The 24273-nt window shown below is 43.6% G+C and overlaps 2 protein-coding genes across 4 annotated transcripts in view; one reads left to right on the plus strand and one right to left on the minus strand.

Annotated features, from left to right (window-relative positions):
• Nucleotides 1–1616: 1616 nt before the first annotated feature.
• si:ch73-361p23.3 (tumor necrosis factor receptor superfamily member 9) lies at nucleotides 1617–4105 on the minus strand. Of its 2 annotated transcripts, none has more exons than XM_020482123.2 (7): nucleotides 3841–4105; nucleotides 3486–3599; nucleotides 3152–3286; nucleotides 2982–3060; nucleotides 2569–2810; nucleotides 2341–2454; nucleotides 1617–2156 (listed from the first exon to the last, which is right to left on the minus strand). In XM_020482123.2, the coding sequence occupies exons 1-7, from the start codon at nucleotides 3935–3937 to the stop codon at nucleotides 2065–2067; spliced, it is 873 nt and encodes a 290-aa protein (XP_020337712.1). In that variant the 5' UTR covers nucleotides 3938–4105; the 3' UTR covers nucleotides 1617–2064. The 2 variants fall into 2 exon arrangements, with proteins under 2 accessions (XP_020337712.1, XP_020337713.1); XM_020482124.2 differs by having other exon boundaries at nucleotides 1617–2151; nucleotides 3841–4084.
• An 8184-nt stretch (nucleotides 4106–12289) lies between these two features.
• The window catches only part of LOC109890873 (protein DDI1 homolog 2), a 31819-nt gene continuing 19835 nt past the window's right edge, over nucleotides 12290–24273 (plus strand). The window contains exons 1-5 of one of the 2 annotated variants that reach the window (XM_020482967.2): nucleotides 12290–12726; nucleotides 13201–13330; nucleotides 13632–13913; nucleotides 18489–18615; nucleotides 18753–18880. In XM_020482967.2, coding sequence (XP_020338556.1) covers nucleotides 12589–12726; nucleotides 13201–13330; nucleotides 13632–13913; nucleotides 18489–18615; nucleotides 18753–18880 — 805 coding nt within the window. In that variant the 5' untranslated portion in view covers nucleotides 12290–12588. The remainder of the gene's footprint in view (nucleotides 12727–13200; nucleotides 13331–13631; nucleotides 13914–18488; nucleotides 18616–18752; nucleotides 18881–24273) is intronic. The other variant, XM_020482968.2, reaches the window with a different exon arrangement.

Consider the following 24273-nt stretch of genomic DNA (forward strand, 5'->3'; position numbering starts at 1 on the left):
TGTTTACATACACTACACTATTAATCTCAAATGTATATACTGTACTCTATACCATCTACTGCATCTTGCCTATGCCGTTCGGCCATCGCTCATCCATATCTATTTTTATGTACATGGATTCATTCCTTTACACTTGTGTGTATAAGGTAGTTGTTGTGAAATTGTTAGATTACTTGTTAGATATTACTGCATGGTCAGAACTAGAAGCACAAGCATTTCGCTACACTCGCATTAACATCTGCTAACCATGTGTATGTGACAAATAAAATAACATTTGATTTGATTTACTGAAGTTACTTTCTGGTACGCTTTCATTCTATCGCAAAGATTTATTTTAAATACAAATGTTACATTTTGGGAATTGTGAAAAGTGTTTTATGAATGAATACAGTTATTAAGTAATGAGTCCGAGTCCTTAGACGAGAGACCTTCAACTGTAATATCTTATACTTGTTCAGTGTAACAATGTTTTCACTCGACCCAAATATAGACCATTATTGCATGGTGTGTGTGTGTGTGTGTGTGTGTGTGTGTGTGTGTGTGTGTGTGTGTGTGTGTGTGTGTGTGTGTGTGTGTGTGTGTGTGTGTGTGTGTGTGTGTGTGTGTGTGTGTGTGTGTGTGTGTGTGTGTATGTGTGTGTGTGTGCTGTCACCTAAGATAGCCGAAGTGTGCCAGTGAATGTGAATATCCGTTGATTAGCTCTGGCACTGTCTGATAGACAGATCTGTGTTAATACCACTTAAGACAGACAGTGTCACGCACGCATGCTTTGTTTTTCTCAGATTGCAATCTGAGTGTGCACATCCATTTCAATGTCTTTAACGTAATGATGGACTGTTGTTTCTCTTTGCTTATTTGAGCTGTGCTTGCCATAATATGGACTTGGTAGGCCTATTTGACTAAATAGGGCTATCTTTTGTATACCGCCCCTACCTTGTCAAAACACGACTGATTGGCTCAAACGCGTTAAGAACAAAATAAATTCCACAAATGAACTTTTAACAAGGCACAACTGTTAATTGAAATGCATTCCAGGTGACTAACTTTTGATGTCTTCACTATTATTCTACAATGTAGAACATAGTCCAAAATCAAGAAAAACCCTTGAATGAGTAGGTGTGTCCAAACTTTTGACTGGCTCTGTATAATTAATCAAGATTCATGATTCATCATCATATATCCTTGGTACTACAACCACGTTAATGAACATTGCTGAGATATGTGAAAAGAGATGTTGTTGTGAAGAAAAGACTAATGGAACCTTTTGTTTCCACCGAAACGTTAGGGTGAACACCTCTGCATTTGGGGAAATTGTGAGCTGAAGTATCAGAACTGTAATCAACAACATAAGATGTCTTTCACGGTAGCAGGTTCTGTGTCTGACTTGATGGCTTCGATTGAAAACGTGAGTGGAAGTCATATAGGCTGAGTGGAAGAATCTCTCTCACGGAAAAAAAGAGGCAGACGTATAGCCTATCCACAGGGGGAAGCCCCGACCCAGCGTCAGTGTCTCTGTCTTTATGTACTTTCTCTACATCCTGATACTTCTGTTCTTGCTGAGTCATAGCTCATGCAAATGTATGTAACTTTTAAGACTGGGCAAATAGGCATTGAGATCGTGTAAAATGTTCAAAGGTTTAATTTGCAAGACATAAATGACAACCAAATTTAACACAATACACATTGTACAATATTTCACATTATTTTGCCAGACTGGCATTGTTGTCACATTATCTTTCTTCTAAATCTTAACCAGACACAGGAAGGAAGTAGTAGGCCTATTTCTCAGAAGTTTGTCAGTAGCCCATTTGTGACGATAACATCATGCGGATCTCCCAGAGCAGCAAAGAACAACCATTTTGTGGATAAGGAGGCAAGGCAAAGTAATAGGCCCACCTAACATGCTTTTCCATAATAACAGATTACATGGGAATCAAATATTGACCATATATTTTCATTTTCAAACAGGTGTTTGAAGTTGTTTCTGGTTTAAAATACATTTATTCTGAGTAGCATTGAGAATAATTGCAGCATTTTGACAGACAGATCAGACAGGTTTTTCCATCATGGCTCCCCCAAGCTTGGTGTTTTCACCAGGGAGGAGAGACTGCTGTCCCCACTTTCTTCAACTGGCCTCCGGCACATTGAGTCCTGGGCTGGGGCAGAATGATAGAGTTTAGAATCCCCAAACCAAACAATGCACAAAATATACACAGACGACATTCCAGATTTGAGAGCCTATTAAACTCAAACGACAACACACATAATAGCTAAAGAAACTAAAATAACACTTCTCATAATCATTTTGTGACTTCGAGTTTCACTAGCAGTAGGGCATACCTGTTTTGACACCCGGGTTCTTGTAGTTCTTGATGCATGGAATGATGACCAGGTTGCAGGTCACAGCGGTAAGTAGAAAAGTAAGCAGCAGGACAATTCCAATGAGTGCCATTACTGGAAGACAGAAATAAGGCATTAGTCATACAATGTCATACAACTATCCACTGTAGCACAATGTTTTACATGGATGTATAATGTCATGCCCTGGAGTCAAGAACAGCATGCAACCTTGGCCATAGTCTGCCGTTGAGGACTTGGGACCAGGGAGGGCTGGTGTTACAGTGGGGACATCGGGATGACGAGATGACCCTTGGCTCTGGTTCTGGATCAAGGACTTAGACACAGTCTGGATAGAGCCAGAGGGGGAAGTGGGCTGCATGGAGGGGAGGGTCTTCCCGTCTGACTCTGACTCTTCATTACAGACGACATCTGCCATCGTAGTCCCTGAAGTCTTCACTCCACTCTTACATCTAAGACACAGACAGATACATGGACATGAGTCAAACTACAGTTAAATGATTCCCAATCAATTGCAGAGTATGACAAAAAGGTCCAACATTATATTGTAAATGTAAGGAGACTGCTTGATACATCAGCAAATTGCAAAAATCGGACAAATGCTTGTAAGTTTTTCTACATACTCTCGCCATTTCGCACACGTAGAGTCCTTGTCGGTGGTAAAGAATCCATGCTCACATTCACGGCATTTGAGTATTATACCTGAATCAAGAAATTAGGCCGCATGCCAGTTATTCACAGATGCACTCATCAAGCCACTGAAAAGCATCAGTATTATGTGATTCCACTTTACCTGATCTATCCAACCCAGAACCCACGGCACACTTGCATATGGTAGAGTCTTTGTCTCTGTTAGTGAATCCTCCACGACACTGACACTTAGCATTAGAAGTCTTTGTGCACTTTGATATTACCTCACTCCCAGAACCTGCATAGAAACAAGCATATCGTCTGTGGGTTACACTGGCATATTTTATGGCTATTTAGATTCAACTCAAAGATTTGGAGTGGGATCACGATACATTTGAAAGATGCCCTCTTCTGTCATGATTTACACATCCACAGGTTATTGTTTACGTAATGTATTCGTACTGATTATGACTTCTTATTGCATAATCATGTCTTACTCTCATTGCAGGAGTAGCAGGGTTGACATCGCAGAGATTCATTTGGTACTGCCTGGAAGTTCTCGTCGGGGCACGGTTCACACTGTTCCTTTTTTCCTCGACTTATCCTCTCACCTTGATAATATCGTTCACATGATTGTCATTGTACTGTGATTGTTCTCAATTTCGTACAGAGTCATTATTCCATGATGAGTGTCAACCAATTAGAAGTAGTCTTAATAGTATCAATGGTAAAGAAAAAATATTCAAGATAAATCTACATCTACATTCATCCGCATGGCATAGTGGAGTACGATTCCCAGCAAAACATAAAGAAGCTCCACAATAGCCCTTAATATTCATTAACATACTTTACCTATTTTGCATTTAAAAGCCTCCACGGGATTTAAAGATCCATTACAAATAAAAACACATACATAGATGAGCACCCAGAATCTAGACAGGATCATCATATCACTCTGCCAATAGAAAAGAGAACTCCTGCCTGTCAACCTGTAGAGAGAGGGTGTAAAACTGTATGAAAGCTACTCGGGTGATGATATCTCACTTATATCTAGAGTTTATATCGATATTTGATGTGGTGTAAATTCAGCTGTACCATGTCTGCGTTAACATTCCGTGATGAATCATAATTTCCTGTCCCTCTTATGTTATCCCCGCCCCAAGAGTGGTAAACAAATTATATTTCTCTCATTCTTTCAACTGAAAATCCTCTGTCATTCAAGATTCGTTATATTTCCTTCAGGTCACATCCACTCATATAGAATTTTTGTTTTACTCTTTGTTTGTGAGACAGTAATCAGTTACCAGTTACCTGTCCAAAATTGTAATCAGTAACATAACATTTGGGTTACCCAAACTCAGTAATGTAATATGATTACATTCAGTTACTTTTAGATTATTAAGAGGCATTCGAAGAAGACAAAAATGGATGTTACCAATTGAACCACGTCTGTTGCAGGATAAATCAATGTTGAAGTTTACATAGCTGACCACATATGGATGTTACATTTTACTTTATGATTCGGTTATGTAGGCTTCTTCTAACCCATCACTTTCTACTACGTATAATAATATGATACAATTTTATATTTACATTGAAAAACCAAAGTCGATCAGAATTTCTGTCACTCCAATAAATGTTATACCCCTTGATCTTCAAGAATAGGACTTGGAAATATGGATGTATAGATTAGCCAAATTGTTTTACCTGAGCATAACCCCAAACTAAGGATTTATTAGCCAGCTGTCACGCCCTAACCATAGAGAGCCCTCTGGGTTCTCAATGGTGTATAGGTCAGAGCGTGACTAGGGGGGTTTCTAGTGTTTCAATTTCTATGTTGGTATTTGTATTGTTCCCAATTAGAGGCAGCTGATTATCGGTGTCTCTAATTGGGGATCATACTTAAGCTGCCCATTGTTCCCACCTGTGTTGTGGGATATTGTTTTCAGTTAGTGCCTAAGGGTGCGCTGTACTGGACGGTTGTTTATGCTTAGTTGTTTGTGTTAAGTTTCACTTGGAAATAAAGTATGTGGAACTATAAGCACGCTGAGCCTTGGTCCGCTGCTTTAGACGAATGTGACACCAGCCCTACTCTGTTTATGATTTTGTTGTCATGGAGGACTGATTGGGCTCATTGATTTGAGTTGATAAATAAATGCTGTGCTCATGGAATGGCATGCTTTGAGCACTACTGAGAAGTGCTATTTACATGTGAAAAATTACTGCTATATGCTGCATTTGCTATAGGCCTATTGTTAAATGTTTTGTTGGTGACACTTTGATATCTTGATAATCCACAGATAACACGAACAAAACGGCACCCGCCTATGTTTCGGCAAAAAGCTGAGGGGTGGGCCTGGAGAAATGTAACCACACTCAGATTAATAGACAGAGCTATGGATGCAAGGACTGACAATACATGATATCAAAATGATTGTTTTAATCATATTATGAGGCTATACAGTGTTTGTTTACATTTACAATGTTTACAAACATTAGAGAAAAAAACACCTCATATTTTGGGTTCTCACGGAGTGTGACAGTTGAATTAAGCTCATGAGGTTACGTTATATTCTTCATTAATCAATGTATATATGTGTATACATACACTACCGGTCAAAGAGCACCTACTCATTTAGAGCACCTACTCATTCAAGGGTTTTTCTTTATTTGTACTATTTTCTACATTGTAGAGTAATAGTGAAGACATCAACTATGAAATAACACATATGGAATCATGTAGTAACCGAAAAAATGTTAAACAAATCAAAATATATTTTATATTTGAGATTCATCAAATGGCTACCATTTATCTTGACAGCTTTGCACACAATTTGCACACTGCTCCACCAATTTTCACAGTGGGTGCGAAACACAGGCTTGTAGGCCTCTCCTAATCTCGCACCCACTGTGAAATTTGGTGGAAGATCAGTGATGATCAAGGGGTGCTACAGCAAGGCTGGAATCGGGCAGATTTGTCTTTGTGAAGGACTCATGAATCAAGCCACGTACAAGGTTGTCCTGGAAGAAAACTTTGCTTCCTTCTGCTCTGACAAAGTTCCCCAACTCTGAGGATTGTTTTTTTTCCAGCATGACAATGCTCCATGCCACACAGCCAGGGCAATCAAGGTATGTATGGAGGACCATCAGATCAAGACCCTGTCATGGCCAGCCCAATCTCCAGACCTGAACCCCGTTAAAAACCTCTGGAATGTGATCAAGAGGAAGATGGATTCTTTGCATTATTCGAGGTCTGACAACAATGCATCTTTTTTGTTATTTTGACCAGTTGTCATTTTCTGCAAATAAATGCTCTAAATGACAATATTTTTATTTGGAATTTGGGAGAAATGTTGTCAGTAGTTTATGGAATAAAACAAAAATGTTAAGTTTACCCAAACAGTATACTGTATATATATATATCATCCAAAAATGAATGTAGCAACTCCAGATTGCCCCTTTAAGTCTATCAAAAGTGTGCGAGTTTGAGAATGTAATCCCTTACTCCCCAACACTGCATGCCATGTATACTAAATCTCAGCATAACCCACCTTCTTGTAGGCTTTATTATGTAAATTCAAGTTTCAAGATAAGTTGAGGTGTAAAAATAGAATGTATTATTGTGTTTTATTGACAACAAGATATCTCAAAATTGCAGACAAGAAAGTATTTTATTGTTCTTGCATGACGTCATCTCCTCCCACTATGTTAGCTTCTCATTGGGTCCACTTAAAGTTATCGCATATCTTGTTACGGGATGACTCATTGTTGTCCATTGTTCTATATTGTTACATGCTATAGTTGACATTTTGGCAAGGAAAACAACCAGAAACATTGAATCTTCAACAATATTTTGTACACAATTTCCTTCCCTGCCCTTTGCAAAACACTGCATGATGATTCCACTGCATGGAGGGAGCAAGATTACTATCTGCATGGTTTTCATACACTAAGTGTACAAAACATTAGGAACATGCTCTTTCCATGACATGATATCCTTGATGTCACCTGTTAAATCCACTTCAATCAGTGAAGATGAAGGGAAGGAGACAGGTTAAAGAAAGATTGTTACGCCTTGAGACAACTAAGACATGGATTGTGTGTGCCATTCAGAGGGTGAATGGGCAAGACAAAATACTGATGTGCCTTTGAACGGGGCATGGTAGTAACTGCCAGGCTCACCCGTTTGAATGTGTCACGAACTGCAACTCTGCTGAGTGTTTCACGCTCAACAGTTCCCCATGTGTATCAAGAATGATCCACCACCCAAAGGACATCCAGCCAACTCGACCCAACTGTGAGAAGCATTGGAGTCAACATGGGCCAGCATCCCTGTGGAGCGCTTTCGACACCTTGTAGTCCAAGCCCCGACGAATTGAGTCTGTTCGGAGGGCAGAAGGGGGGTGCAACTCAATATTAGGAAGGTGCTCCTAATGTTTTGTACACTCAGTGTATGTATTCTACCACGTCTAACAGACTCATGGAGAGACACAGAAGTACTGTGGTATCATCCACTGTGTTCAAGTCATGGGCTGATCAAAGCAATACAACCTCTGAATAATAATACAATGCATTAATGAGGCTACTGATAACATGCCATCTGCTATGACTAGAAGGAAGAGACATTCACATTAATTTCAGCACTGTTGCATAGTGATATAATTAAGCAATAAGGTCTGAGGGGGCGTGGTATATGGGCAATATACCACGGCTAAGGGCAGTATCTTATGCACGACGCAACAGGGGGTGTCTGGATACAACCCTTAGCTGTGGTATATTTGCCACATACGGCCAACTCCAGGGGTGCCTTATTGCTATTACAAACTGGTTACCAATATAATTAGCGCAATACAAATAAATGCTTTGTCATACCAGGGGTATACGGTCTGATATACCACAGTTGTCAGCAAATCAGCATTCAGTGCTCGAACCACCCAGTTTATAATGTTCTTTATGATGAGGTTCTCAAGTTAAAATGTATATGTACAGTATTTGCAGGAGAGGGTTAGGATTATGTCAAGATTTGGGTTATGGCTAAGGTTCAATCGGGGTGTGGACTTGAACCTAGGGTTAGGGTTATGTTTATGGCTTGGGTTAGGGTTACTGCTTTAATGTTTTGCCATTTTAGGGTTAGTATTTTTATCTTACTTTCTATCCTACTCCTCTTTGGACCAGTAAGGCGCTGAAGCTTGGCTCCACCTGGCTCTCTCTTTGACACAAGGTGGTTATTATTCTGTTAGATGAGCTCATGGTGGACGGGTAAGGATATGACCCTGTACATTTGATCGCCGTGTAACACCAAGCTGCCCCTGTTTATGTTTTTCCCTAATTGTTGTATTGAGAACATTAAGGTCGGAGACAATGAGGAGATAGCTTCTGGGGAAATACATATCAGTTACTGTGGGCCTATTTTATCGGAAACTGTGCTGTTTAACCGTATGTTTTGCCTGTAAGTTCAGGGAGTGCCAGTCTTTTGATTGCTATTACAGATGGAAATAACCACATTTCTTGCTAATCTGCAAGATAGACCTACAACCACGCAACTTCCTGAGGAAGAGCACTCAAACCTTTGGTGTTTTCTCCATCAGCCAATGTTTAAATTCTGATGTTATTATTTGATTAGCAACAGATAAAGCACATACAATCAATGAACCATCCACACAGGAACATCTCAAGTAAAACATGCCAACGAATGATAGAGTGTTGTAATGTTGTCGTCCAACGTCTACATAGCTCACCACAAAGAAAAAACGTTTAAAAAAATGATAACAAATGAACAAAAAGTGGTGTATATCCTTGTGATTAAAGGCAACAATTTGTGATATGTACTGCTGCAGTGCAATAGTGTTTTCAACTGATAAATGCCCATTGATTCTTGATGAATATTTATACATTCAAATTAAATAAATACAAATCAACAGTTATAAATTAGTACTGTAAATTATGCTGCATTTACACTGGCAGACCAATATTGATATTTTGCCACTAATTGGTCTTTAGACCAACCAATCAGATCAGCTCTTTTGCCATAGTAGGGCACCCTTGGCGAAGCTGCCAACAACCGGATGTATCCGGTTTTCAGGGATACAGCTAATCAACCTAGCTTACTTTCCCCCTGAAACCGTATGTGAGAACCTCAGGCGTTTTCTTCACACCTGATACGTTAAGGTTAATAATAGGGCAAAAGAGTAGAATTTAGCTGCCTGTGTAGACACAGACTTATGCATTTCAGAAAGTAAATGGCAAGGTTGTAGGTAGTTTCTGTTTTTGTTGTCATTTGACTGAACAAAGTATAGCTTCAAATACGTTTACAAACTCATTTAATATATTATTTGTAAGCACAGGGTCTTACGTCTAAACACAACATGTAAAGTGTTTCATGATCTGAAATATAACATCCAATACATTTTCCATACATACAAAAAGCATCTTTCCCTAAAATGCTGTGCACAAATTTGTTTACATCCCTGTTAGTGAGCATTTCTCATTTACCAAGATAGTCCATCCACCTGACAGGCATATCAAGAAGCTGATTAAACAGCATGATGATTACACAAGTGCACCTTGTGCTGGGGACAATAATAGGCCACTCTAAAATGTGCAGTTTTGTCACATAACACAATGCCACAGGTGTCTCAAGTTTTGAGGGAGCATGCAATTGACATGCTGACTGGAGGAATGTCCACCAGAGTGTTGCCAGATAATTTAATGTTAATTTCTCTACCATAAGCTGCCACCAACATTGTTTTAGAGAATTTGGCAGTACATCCAACCGGCCTCACAACCGCAGACTACGTGTAATCTCGCCAGCCCAGGACCTCCACATTCGGCTTCTTCACCTACGGGATCGTCTGAGACCAGCCATCTGGACAGCTGATGAAACTGTGGGTTTGCACAACCAAAGAATTTCTGCACAAACTGTCAGCAACCGTCTCAGGGAAACTCATCTGCATGCTCGTCGTCTTTGACCTGATTGCAATTTGGCTTCAGTGTGCAAATGCTCACCTAAGATGGTCACTGGTACTCTGGAGAAGTGTGCTCTTCACGGATGAATCCCGGTTTTAACTGTATCAGACAGTGTGTATGGTGTCATGTGCGCGAGCGGTTTGCTGATGTCAACGTTGTGAACAGAGTGCCCCATGGTGGCTGTGGGTTTATGGTATGGGTAGGCATAAGCTACAGACAACTATGGCACATTGACCGCACACAGATACCATGATGAGATCCTGAGGCCCATTGTTGTGCCACTCATCCACCACCATCACCTCATGTTTCAACATGATAATGCACAGGCCCATGTCACAAATATCTGTACATAATTGCTGGAAACTGAACATGTCCCGTGTTCTTCCATGGCCTGCATGCTCACCAGACATGTCACCATTGAGCATTTGTGGGATGTTCTGGATCGACGTGTACAACAGCGTGCACCAGTTCCCGCCAATGTTCAGCAACTTCGAACAGCCATTGATGAGGAGACAGACCAGAATCAAAAGCCTGATCAACTCTATGCGAAGGAGATGTGTCATGCTGCATGAGGCAAATGGTGGTCACCAGATACTGACTGGTTTTATGATCCACGCCCCTACTTTTCTTTTAAGGTATCTGTAACCAACAGATGAATATCTGCATTCCTAGTCATGTGAAATGCACAGATTAGGGTCTAATGAACACATTTCCTTATATGAACTGTAACTCTGTAAAAATCTTTGAAATTGTTGCATGTTGTGTTTATATTTTTGTTCAATGCAGGTGCAGAGATAGATGGTGTTGCAATTTAAGATTTTCCCATTACCCATTTCCCTTTCTTTTTGGTGACTAAAATGAGCAATCCACACTCCAACCTGTGAAAGGCAGCAATACGCAACGCAGCGTCTAGTCGATAGGCGGACGGAACTATTGAGGAGGAGACGAACGAAAGATGGCGGAAGCAGAGGATGAAGTGGATTCTGAATACAATGACGGTAGAATCAAGGAGAATTGGAGTATTGTCCAAAATAATGGAGAACGGAGAAAAGTAGTGTACAGTGATGAGAATGACCCTTTGCATCTAGTAGGAGTGCGGTTAGTTAATGAGGAGAAGCTGAGCAGAGTACCAATCTTGAAGAAACCATTTGAGTTATCCAAACTGCTGGGTTAAGTGAAGGCTGTGAAGATCACGAGAGGCGGGCTTGTTTTGATTTTTTATGTGCTTCTGCGGATCAGAAGGAATGTACACTGTGTCTTAACCGATTTGATAAGTTTGAAGTGTTGTGTGTGTCTCTTTGGAACAGAATACCCCTCAAGAGGATTATATCTGGCATCTCCTGGGAAGTCTATTTTGAAGAATTGAAAAATAGTATCTCCCTACTCAAGTGAAGTTAGGGTATATTAACTACAGAGTCAGAGCATTTATCCCAAGACCAACGCAGTGTGATCATTGTAAAGCTTTTGGTCATGTATCAAGTATTTGCAGAAGGGAGAAGGCGAGATGTCCAAGTTGTGGAAAATATCATAGTATGTGTTATAAAAGTGATGAATATGTGACGTTGCAATTGTGGTGGGAACCATGATGCCACATCTTTCGATTGCCCGGCAATGGTGAAAGAGAATGAGGTGGCCAAAGTCAGGGTTGTACAGAGCATTTCATATGCAGCAGCTTTGAAAAGAGTTTAGGGTTTGAATGGTGCACCAGAAGAGTCCATGGTGGCGGATAGGCCTGCAGTGCAGGCTGCAGGGGTTGCCTTTCACCAGCAGGATCCTGACATTTTAAACGTTAAGAAAGTGGTCGTTGTGGCATTTATAGCTATGGTAATTAATGACACTGCCAAGGTGGAGAGAAGATCCAGGAAGATAGAAGTCATAGTGGATGCGGCGGAGTGGTTTTCTGGGGCTGAAAGATTTCTCAGCGAAGGAGTTGCATGGAATAATGGCACAAGCCGCACCACCCTCTCAGGAGCCTGAGAAGGGAGATATGGAGAATTAAAAGAAGGAAGAAGTGGGAGTTTTGTTTGTTTTGGCAATGCACTGTAACGACCCTGGGTTTATAAGCGCGGATATCGACTCTGCCGCACGAGCATGCTTTTGCGTCTCAGTCGATAGCGCGCTGGACTTCGGGCTAGTAGGTCGAGGGTTCGAGACCTGCTCCCTCCCTGTTTCATTACAGTACTATTTTTATTAGGGTTGATTAAGTTAGTTTCACTATTACGGATGGATTTACTTGTACATTATTATTATTTTTTCAACCCGTCCAGTTGGTGGCGGCAATACACCTTTTGGGGTTGTAGTCCGCAGTAAAACCCTCATAAGAAAGAAGAAGACAGCGTCTCGTCTGCCGGAAATTCACACGAAGAAGAAGAATACGTCAATGAGAAACATAGGCTAGTTAACAGTATTTGATAAGACACAGCAGTCCGTGGTGTATGTACCTAGCTAGCTACTATCCGTGAATACTTCAATATGTCATATTAAATTGTCTTTGTTGAGCGTTTGACTGAAACAGACGTTTGTGCGTTCACAACGATACTGACATTATAGCCACGGAAAATTTGCTAACACGCTAGCTAGTGTCAACAAACTGCAAGTGACTAGCGGGTTCAAGAGACCCTGCCCAAAAGCGCGATGCTGGTAACCGTTTTCTGCGCCCCGAATGACCGCTCGGAAATTACATTTTCTCTCGATGTGTCTCCAGAGCTTGAACTTAGAGATTTTGTTGCTCTGTGTGAACTAGAATCAGGAATCCCTGCTGGGGAAATTCAGGTGAACCACTAGCTAAAACATGCTAACTAGTTGGCTTAGCATAAACGTGGTAGTAGCTAACGTTACATTAAGCGATTGTTTTATGTCAACCAGTTAGTTAATTCAACATTTTAATTATCCAGACAGACTTGACAGTAGTAGCTAGCTAGGAATAATATATTGACGTTGCTAGTCAGAATTAACTTTATTGTTCGTCTGGTCGCTAGCTAACGTTAGTTGTACCTTAGTTATTAGCCAACTTCGCTAGCCTATGATCATGTGTCAACCGTCTGAGAACACAACTTCTACTGACTCATATAACATTACATGTCAAGCTGTCCAGTGGTTTGCTTGCCACTTTTTGATTAGCAACCTAGCTAACTGATCGAGGTGGTCTGGCCATCAGACAGCGTTTTAATTTGTCCTTTTTATTTTTCGTCCAGTGTGGAAAGAGAATGTTTATTTTTTTCCCCTGTGACCCATTCCTCTCTTCAGATCACATATGCAGAGCAGCCTCTGAAAGACCTGACCCGTGCTTTAGGGACCTATGGACTTAAGGATGGAGATGTGGTGGTGCTTAGACAGGCAGACCGAAGGCCACCACCAGCACAATCAGCCTTCCCAGGTAAAGTTAACACTGTTGGGCGAGACAGATTTCGCACCGGTTCTATCGCTGCTCTGTTACAAGGTTGGAATTATGGGAGGAGTCCAGCTGCTCTAGTGAGAGTTTGGCGTCCCGGAGTGGTTAACAGACCTATTAACCTTTGCACTTCAGCTCTCACATTTTTCGTTATTTATTGGTCCTCAGTAATGGCTCACTGTTATTATCTCAACCCAGTTGTCTACCTGGCATCATCTTACTGAACCTGGAACCCTCTGTCGTGCTCATACTCTCCTACCCTCCCTGTCTCTTCTCCCTCCCCCAGGTCTCCCACGTATTGACTTCAGTTCCATCGCAGTCCCCGGCACTTCTTCTGGTTCCAGTCAACGGTTCACCCGTAGACAGCAGCAACAGGCCCCAACCTCACAACAACAGCGCTCTCCACCCCCTGCTGCACCCCCATCCCTACCGGGCTCCGCCTCCTCTCCTCAGGGTCTGGATGACCCCGCCTTACTGCAGCAGATGCTCTTGGCCAATCCACACGAGCTGTCCCTGCTCAAGGAGCGCAATCCACCATTGGCTGAGGCCTTATTGAGTGGAGACCTTGGTATGTGGGGATAGCATCAACCCTTCTCTTTCGATGTTGATTATCTTGTCATTATAAAGGCTTTGGTTAGATATCAATGCGAATAATGGGTCTTAAAGGGATATACCAGGATCTTTGAAATTAAGCCCTTTATCTACTTCCCCAGAGTCAGCTGTTATGTTTCACTATATTGGATCACTCTAATATATTGGTATCACTCTGCAGCAGAGGGATACATCCGAGGTGAGGATTTACAGATCTACTCCTATGTACACCTGTGTCACAGCTGGGGTCCGCCCCTATATATATAGACCCCATGGCCGCGACACACGTTCTCTTTCATTTTCTCGGCGGACGTCTGTATGGTTTGAGGTACAAACTCTCTGAAATTCGCTTGGTAAGTCACTGGTAGTGTAATATCTTGCGTGGAAGTATAGTCACTGGCTGTTTGCAGCCTGGAGCAGCTGGCCACATGGCCAGCCCCCCCTCTTGAGTGCTCCACTCGCTGTGCACGGTTGATCTGTATCTTCCGCCCGTGGTTTGTCATGCTTGCATTTCGTTAGCATTACACTACGACTCCGTGTGCGTCCTTTAATATATTGGCGGCTCTTGCTGCCACAGACTGTATTTACCGTACAGAACTTGCCGACTGACTTGTTCTGTGTGTGTTGTGAATTGCTTAACATGCTGTCACCGCGCCATGTCACCGCGACTAAAGCCGGGACCCCCCAGAGTCTTTAATGCGGACTTGAAAGCCACCTATGGGTCCCTCTGATCTCTTGGCCGCCTTACCAACACGGCCATGCTGCTGCAGGCCTACCTGCAGACTGTTGTCCCAGCTGCAGGGGGGCACAGAAGAGCTCCTCCGGGAGCCGATGGAGGTGTCTCGCCAGCTTTCCCTGCTCCAGAGGGATGTGGCCCGCTCCAACGGACGGGCCATGGCGCAGGTGGTTATCTTCCGTCACTAGCTCTGGCTGGCCCAATCCAAGCTGCTCTCCAGAGCAGAAGACTGTTCATGCCGCCTCCTCAGGCTACGGGTTCAAGGCAGACAGACCGTCGCCACCCACCTGCACCCGAAGAACGGTGGGGTCCCTCTCCTGGCCAATCGGCTAGTGCTGAGGAACGACAGCGGGGAGGGGCTCAGACGGGCCCCGGCAAAACCCCTGACACACCCTGCCTCGGCCACTTCTCCTGGTCTCAAAGGGCAAAGTGGGAGGAGTATGTGGAGTCCTAATGGGTGTTGTCCACAATGCTCGAGGGGTACCGACTCCAAATCCGGTGCCGGTTCTCGTCCTTCAGGGGCCTTGGTGACCCCCTGAAGAACACCCTGCGGCTAGAGATCTCCTCACTCTCGGACAAGGTTGCCATCCGCAGGATCAAGAGTTAAGAACATGTAGGTGGGTTCTACTCCACTTATTTTGTGGTCCCAAAAAGAGACGGAGGATTTCGACCGTTTCTGGACCTCCGCAACCTCAATGGGTACTTAAAGCTAGTGAGGTTCCACATGTTGTCCCCAGTCTGTGCGTTGCAGGCAGTGTCCAGGGATCAGTGGTTTGTGACGCTGGACCTGAGGGATGCGTATTTCCATGTCCCTGATCACCCAGCTCTTTGGCATACCTCTGATTCGCATTCGATGCGAGGGCTTACGAATTCATGGTTCTTCCCTTCGGCCTCTCCTTGGCACCCCGCACTTTCACAAAGTGCATGGACGCTGTCCTGGCACCTCTCACGTCCCGAGGGTTGTTGATCCTCAATTGCCTGGACGATTGGCTGATCTGTGCCCCAACCAGGACTCAGGTCCTGTCAGACAGACATCGGCAGGCTGGGCATTACTGTAAATGACAAGAGTCGTCGTCTGACGCCAACCCAGAGGGTGGCCTTCATTGGCATGGAACTGGACTCAGTCCTCATGAGAGCACGCCTGCCCACCAGAAGGGTTCAGGCATCTTATCTTGCCTCGAACACTTTCGACAGGGGCGGCTGGTATCCGTTCTAACCTGCCAACGCTTGTCGGGCTTGCTGACTGCGTCCTCATTGTTGATTCCCCTGGGCCTGCTCCATCTCTGGCCTCTTCAACGGTGATTCAACTCCCACCGGCTGCAACTGAAGCGCCACTGTCACCGCCAGCTGTGGGTGACCATACAGTGCCTCAGGGCATTGTTGAGGTGGCTCTGTCACTCCTTTCTCTTAGGTGGGGTGGAGATGCTGAGGATGTGATGCCGGGAGCTGGTCAGCACAGACGCCTCCCAGTTCGGCTGGGGGGGTGTGACCAAGGGCAGGTCAGCCAGCGGCTGTTGGCTACCCCCTTGGAGCAGCAGGCGCATCAATACACTAGAGCTCTGAGCTGTACTGCTGTCCCTGAAGTCTTTCCTTCCACATCTGAAGGGAAGCCGTCATGGTGAGAATGGACAATACCGCAGTGGACTGAGGTCGCACCGCCTCCTTATGGCACAGGAGCTCCGTCTCTGGGCTCAGGGACGTCTCGCGTCTCTACGTGCAGCGTAGACCTGGCATCCTGAATGTGGCAGTGGATATCCTCTCGAGGGAGGGCCTGCCACTTTGGGACTGGAGCCTACATCCCCAGGTGGTGCAGCACGTGTGGGACAAGTTCGGGAGGGCACAGGCGGAGCTATTTGCTTCCCTGGACAATGTGCACTACCCCCTGTGGTTCTCCATGTCAGAGCCACCAGGGCCTCTGGGCTTGGATGCTCTGGCTCACAATTGGCCAGGGCTGGAGCTTTACGCATTCCCCCCTTTTCTCTGATCCAGGCTGTGCTGGACAGGACCAGGTTGAGCATTGTCTGCTTCTGGTGGCCCCATACTGGCCCAGACGACCCTGGTTCAGCCTTCTCCTGTCGCTGTTGTTTGGGACACCTTGGAAACTTCCCCTGAGACCGGACCTGCTGTCTCAGGCCGGGGGAACTCTGTGGCATCCGAGGCTGTGCTGTTCAGTGGCCAAGCCCACAATGGTCCATGTTAGGACTACAGGAGGGTGTAATGAACACCATGCAGAACGCAAGGGCGCCGGCTACAACCGCAGCATACCAGTTGCGCTGGCGGTTGTTCTGGTATTAAGGTTGTGCCCGAGTAATGCGGAGTGCAGTATGTCCTCCAATACCTGCAGTCTCGCTTTGATGAGGGCTTGGCAGCCTCTACACTGAGAGGGTATTTGGCCGCTATATCTGCCTGACATGCGGGGTGGATGGACAGGTCAGTAGGGTGCTATCCCTTGGTCTACAGAATTATGAAGGGGGTTTGTCGCCTGAGTCCAGCTAGAACCCGCTCTCTGTCGAGCTGGGATCTGGATGTGGTATTGGCAGCTTTGGCAAAGCCGCCTTTCAAATCGTTGGGAGTCTGCCTCCCTGAAACACCTCTCTATGAAGATGACTTTCTTGGTAGCGATTACTTCCATGAAGAGGGTGGGTGAGCTCCATGCTCTTCCGGTAAGATCTGAGTGCTACCGGATGGCCCCCTGGGGGAGGAGTATATCTCTCCGCCCCAACCCTTGATTCCTCCTGAAGGTTCTGTCAGACATGCATGTGAACTTCCTTTTTTATCCTGTCTGCTTACGACCTCCCTGCAGTGACAAGAGAGTCTGGGCCTCCCTCCGGCATGCTGTGCCCTGTGAGGGCACTGGCTGCCTATGTGGATCAGACACTGTCAGTGAGAACAACAGACCAGCTCTTTGTCTGCTATGGTGAGAGAGTCCTGGGGGCTGGGCTATCAAAGCAGAGTCTCTCTCACTGGATCGTGGACCGCCTGGCTGGCAGGCCAGTGCTGGGATCTGGCTGGGTGTGGCTGCGTCCTGGGCTCTACTGAGAGGAGTGCCCCTCCCTGATATCTGTGCTGTGGCCAGCTAGTCTTCCTCTTGCACCTTTGCTAGGTACTATCGGGTAAATGTGACACCTCCCTCTGCAGTTGGTTCAGCGGCCCTGGGCATTGCCTCCCCTTCTGGGGACTGTGCCGGGACCCCCCTTCCACATAGACGGCCCCTGCGTCTCGGTCCCGCGCTGGGACTTTGCCGCTGTCTGGCCAGGTCCCTCTAGCACCGACTAATCTGGTACGGGTATACCAATATTGGAGTGATCCAATATAGTGAAACATAATGAAGGTTACGTATGTAACCACTGTTATGTGAGCTATATGGATCACTCCAATACTCTACGGTGCTAGAGGTGACACAGGTGTACACGGGAGTAAATCTGTAAATCCTCACCTCGGATGTATCCCCCCGCAGCGGAGTGATACCAATATATTGGAGTGATCCAAATAGCTCACAACTGTGGTTACATACGTAACCTTCGAACTCGTGGATACCATTTTTATGTCTCTGCATGCAGTTTGAAGGAAGTTGATAAGGAAGGAAGTTGGTTACTGCTAGCATGCTAGTAGATACCATAGACATCCAGCCATTGCACTAATACTAATTAGCATTGGCTGGCAAAACTACCTCTAACTTTCTTCATACTGGATGCAGAGACATAAAAATGCTACCAATGAATTAATCTGACTCTGGGAAAGTAGATAAAGTAGGGAAAGTATCCCTTTAAGTGTTCAACTAGGAGCTCTAATCATGTTTCTGACTGCCTCCCGTAGAGCGTTTCACCAAAGTGCTGTTGGAGCAGCAGCAGGATCGGGCTCGCAGAGAGCAGGAGAGGATCCGACTTCTGACTGCCGACCCATTTGACATGGAGGCCCAGGCCAAGATAGAGGAGGACATCAGGTACTCACACAACCAAGAGGGGAAAGGAAAGGGTTGGAGTCCGAGACAGCCTCAGTCAGAGGGTCTCTTCTGGAAACAAACAATGTACTAGTTTACGTATTGAATTTCCTTACATAATCACACAATTTGTACTTCAGGCAGCACAACGTAGAGGAGAACATGACCATTGCAATGGAGGAGGCCCCAGAGAGCTTTGGCCAGGTGGTTATGCTCTACATCAACTGTATAGTCAACGGATACCATGTGAAAGCTTTTGTTGACTCAGGTAATGCATACAAATATTTTCTTCCTCAGTGCAAAGCATAGGCTTCTTTGACTAGGGCAATAGGGAGACAATTCAGTTAAGGGTTTTTGTTTTGTGGTGTCTAGTACAGTTTTCCTTGGCTAGTTTTGACAGCTTTGCTCTCATGATGATATTCCAGCTATATCCACTACTGTTCAGTCTGCCATATTTTACAATTCTCTGTAAACCTTCTTGGCTCCTCCCTACTATTTCACATTCTTTCATCCACATACTCATATTCTCTCTCTATACCACCTCTGACATCCCTTGATTAAACAAAAAAAAGATTTGTTCCAACTTTCTTGCCCGCACGTACATGTGCCTCATCTGTTTTTGCCTGCTCTTTCCTACATCTCTCATGTCCCCCTTCCTATGAAATTAGCAGATAGACTTCAATTATATCAAATAACATTACCTGCATCATTTCTAATACCCCTTTTTATATATTTATATGCCCATACCATAACCCCACTCCCACCAGGGGGTACTCTGTTCACAATGTTGATATCAGCATGTACTGCGAAATTCTCTAAAACAACGTTGGATGTGGTTTATGGTAGAGAAATTAACATTCAATTCTCTGGCAACAGCTCTGCTGGACAATCCTGTAGTCAGCATGCCAATTTGTATGCTCCCTCAACTTGAGACATCTGTTGCATTTTGTGTTTTCAAAACTGCACATTTTAGTGGCCTTTTAGTGGCCCAGCACAAGGTGCACCTTTGTAATGATCATGCTGTTTAATTGATATGCCACACCTGTCAGGTAGACAGATTATTGTGGTAAAGGGGAAATGCTCACTAACAGGGATGTAAAATTGGATTATCTTTTTGTGCGTACGGAACATTTCAGGAATATTTTATTTCAGCTCATGAAACTTGACATGTTGCATTTATATTTTTGTTCAGTGTGTATATGCACTTGAGTGTACAAAACATTTGCACCCCCCCAATGCACTCAGAACAGCCTCAATTTGTCAGGGCATGGACTCTACAAGGTATTGAAAGCATTCCACAGGGATGCTGGCCCATGTTGACTCCAATGCTTACCACAGTTGTGACAAGTTGGCCGGAAGTCCTTTGGGTGGTGGACCATTCTTGATACACACAGAAAACTGTTGAGCATGAAAAACCCAGCAGCATTGTAGTTCTTGACACAAACTGGTGTGCCTGGCACCTGCTACCATACGCTTTTCAAAGGCACTTAAATATTTTGTTCATGGCACACATACACAATCCATGTCTCAATGGTTAAAATTAGAGGTCGACCGATTATGATTTTTTTTCAATGCCGATACTGATACCGATTTATTGGAGGACCAAAAAAGGCCGATATCGATTAATTAATCAGCCGATTTTTTTATTTGTAATAATGACAATTTTACAACAATACTGATTGAACACTTATTTTAACTTAATATAATGCATCAATAAAAATCCATTTAGCCTCAAATAATGAAACATGTTCAATTTGGTTTAAATAATGTTAAAAGAAAGTTGGAGAAGAAAGTAAAAGTGCAATATGTGCCATGTAAAAAAGCTAACGTTTAAGTTCCTTGCTCAGAACATGAGAACATATGAAAGTTCCTTTTAACATGAGTCTTCAATATTCCCAGGTAAGAAGGTTTAGGTTGTAGTTATTATAGGATTATTTCTCTCTATACCATTTGTATTTCATATACCTTTGACTATTGGATGTTCTTATAGGCATTTTAGTATTGCCAGTGTAACAGTATAGCTTCCGTCACTCTCCTCGCCCCTACCTGGGCTCGAACCAGGAACACATCGACAACAGCCACCCTCGAAGCATCGGTACCCATCGCTCCACAAAAGCCGCGGCCCTTGCAGAGCAAGGGGAAGAACTACTTCAAGGTCTCAGCGAGTGATGTCACCGATGGAAACGCTATTAGCGCGCACCCCGCTAACTAGCTAGCCATTTCACATCGGTTACACCAGCCTAATCTCAGGAGTTGATAGGCTTGAAGTCATAAACAGCTCAATGCTTGAAGCACAGAGAAGAGCTGCTGGCAAACGCACGAAAGTGCTGTTTGAATGAATGCTAACGAGCCTGCTGCTGCCTACCACCGCTCAGACTGCTCTATCAAATATCAAATCATAGGCTGGGGCGGCAGGGTAGCCTAGTGGTTAGAGCTTTGGACTAGTAACCGAAAGGTTGCAAGTTCGAATCACCGAGCTGACAAGGTACAAATCTGTCGTTAACAGGCAGTTAACCCACTGTTCCTAGGCCGTCATTGAAAATAAGAATTTGTTCTTAACTGACTTGCCTAGTAAAATAAAGGTAAAATAAAAAATAAAAAATAACACACAAAAATAGGTCATTAATATGGTAAAATCCGGAAACTATCATTTCTAAAACAAAACGTTAATTCTTTCAGTGAAATACGGAACCATTCCGTATTTTATCTAATGGGTGGCATCCATAAGTCTAAATATTCCTGTTACATTGCACAACCTTCAATGTTATGTCATAATTACGTAAAATTCTGGCAAATTAGTTTGCAACGAGCCAGGCGGCCCAAACTGCTGCATATAGCCAGAATCTGTTGCACAGAACGCAAGAGAAGTACCACAATTTCCCTAGTTAAAATAAATTCATGTTAGCAGGCAATATTAACTAAATATGCAGGTTTAAAAATATATACTTGTGGATTGATTTTAAGAAAGGCGTTGATGTTTATGGTTAGGTACACATTGGTGTAACAGTGCTTTTTTTCCGCAAATGCGCTTGTTAAAGCACCCGTTTGGCGAAGTAGGCTTTGATTCAATGATAAATTCATAAGCACTGCATCGATTATATGCAACGTAGGACAAGCTAGATAAACTAGTTATATCATCAACCATGTGTAGTTAATCTAGTGATTATGTTATGATTGATTGTTTTTATAAGATACGTTTATTGCTAGCTAGCACCTTACCTTGGCTCCTTGCTGCACTTGCATAACAGGTAGTCAGCCTGCCACGCAGTCTCCTCGTGGAGTGCAATGTAATCGGCCATGATCGGTGTCCAAAAATGCAGAGTACAGATTGTTATGAAAACTTGAAATAGGCCCTAATTAATCGGTCGACCTCTAGTTAAAATCCTTCTTTGACCTGTCTCCTCCCATTCTTCTACACTGATTTGAAGTGGATTTAAAGTGACATCAATAAGGGATAAAAGCTTTCTTCTGGTCAGTCTGTCATTGAAAGAGGTGTTCTTAATGTTTTGAACACTGTGTGTGCAGTGCGTTCAGAAAGTATTCAGACCCCTTGACTTCACATTTTGTTACTTTACAGCCTTATTCTTAACTGGAATAAAATAAAATAAATCAATCTACACACCATACCCCATAATGACAAAGCAAAAACATGTCATTTTTTTGTGCTAATTTATCAAATCAAATAACATCACATTTACATTTCCGTATGTATTCAGACTAAGTACTTTGTTGAAGCTCCTTTGGCAGTGATTACAGCCTCGGGGCTTCTTGGGTATGACGCTACAAGCTTGGCACACCTGTATTTGAGGAGTTAATCTCATTCCTCTCCAGCTCTGTCAGGTTGGATGGAGAGCGTCGCTGGAGAGCGTCGCTGTACAGCTATTTTCAGGTCTCCAGAGATGTTAGATCGGTTTCAAGTCCGGGCTTTGGTTGGGCCATTCAGAGACTTGTCCCGATGACACTCCTATGTTGTTTTGGCTGTGTGCTTAGTGTCGTTGTCCTGTTGAAGGTGAACCGTTGCCCCCAGTCTCAGGTCCTGAGTGCTCTGGAGCAGGCTTTCCCCCCACGTTTGATAGCGGTCACTGTCCACGGTTCTGAAATGTCAGTGCGCTGTTGAATAGGTGCCTTTTCCTAGACCAATGTTGCTATGTGCATAATAGCGAAGTTAGCCAGCATATTGGTGTTGAGAACAGTGCAGAGGCAGCAGCAGAGTTGGGAGATGAGAAAACAGTAAAAAATTGTAAAAAAGTAAGGAGAGGTGAAACCCCATCTTAATTAGGTCTATAATCAATATCCTAACTATTAAATGTGCCTGGCTTTATGAATCATCCATATACAGTACCAGTCAAAAGTTTGGACACATCTACTCATTCAAGGGTTTTTCTTTCTTGCAGAGTAATAGTGAAGACATCAAAACTATGAAATAACCCCTGGAATCATGTAGTAACCAAAAAAGTGTTAAACAAATCGAAATATGAGATTCTTCAAATGGCCAGGTGAAGGCCAGGTCTTCTGATGCAGCACTCCATCACTTTCCTCTTGGTCAAATAGCCCTTACACAGCCTGGAGGCTGAAATGGCTAGCTAGTCCCACTAAGTGCAAATCAGATGGGATGGTGTATCGCTGCAGAATGCTGTGGTAGCCATGCTGGTGTAGTGTGCTTTGATTTCAAAATAAATCAGTGTCACCAGCAAAGCACCATCACACCACCACCTCCATGCTTCACGGTGGGAACCACACATGCAGAGATCATCCTTTCACCTACTCTGTGTCTCACAAAGACATGGCGGTTGGAGACAAAAATCTCATTTGTTTTCATCAGACCAAAGGACACATTTCCACCGGTCTAATGTCCATTGCTTGTGTTTCTTGGCCCAAGCAAGTCTCTTCTTATTGGTGTCCTTTTAGTAGTGGTTTCTTTGCAGCAATTCGACCATGAAGCCTTGTATAACCACCATCGAGCTCTAGGCCTAAGATAGTCTTAACATACTTAGGCCTATATTTCAATGATAGATACAGTAGCTTGTACAAGTAATCATTCGTTCGTTCATGTCATCACACAGGCTACGAGTCATTCATGATTTGAAATGCAATCAAGTAAAATAACAAGGCGAACCTTGAATAATTAGCATAAACAATAAATCAACCGTTCCATTTCGGCAATTGCATTCACGACTGTTTTTATCCTTTGCAAAACACAACATTACAACAGACTCTGGTATGCTTATAATTTAGTGTTTAAAGTGTCCCAAACGGTCAGGAAAAATGAAATGGTAATCTAACAGCACCTGTTTGGCACACGTAATAGCTCCCAGTATTTTCTACAACTAGTCAAATGTATTCCACACATCTGATTCCTTTACCTGAGCAACCAGTAAACATTCCCCCATTTTCAAGTTTTATTTGTCTCATCCTCTACATACATTTTGCTGTCACGTGTTCGGAGTTTATAACCAATTTAATTATGTGATTATGATATGCTATAGGTAACGCCCTATTCGTCTCGTGAATGTGATGCATATATGTGAGAGCAAGGGTTAAGGGAATAGGGAATGTTTTCCTAAAAATGAGGGATTTCGGAAACATAACGTTTCAGTTAGAAAATACTCATTTATATTGCAGCTTCAGCAGCACGGACAGCACTATAAATACTGTTGATGT

The sequence above is a fragment of the Oncorhynchus kisutch genome, linkage group LG5, assembly GCF_002021735.2.
Source record: "Oncorhynchus kisutch isolate 150728-3 linkage group LG5, Okis_V2, whole genome shotgun sequence".
Taxonomy (NCBI): domain Eukaryota; kingdom Metazoa; phylum Chordata; class Actinopteri; order Salmoniformes; family Salmonidae; genus Oncorhynchus; species Oncorhynchus kisutch.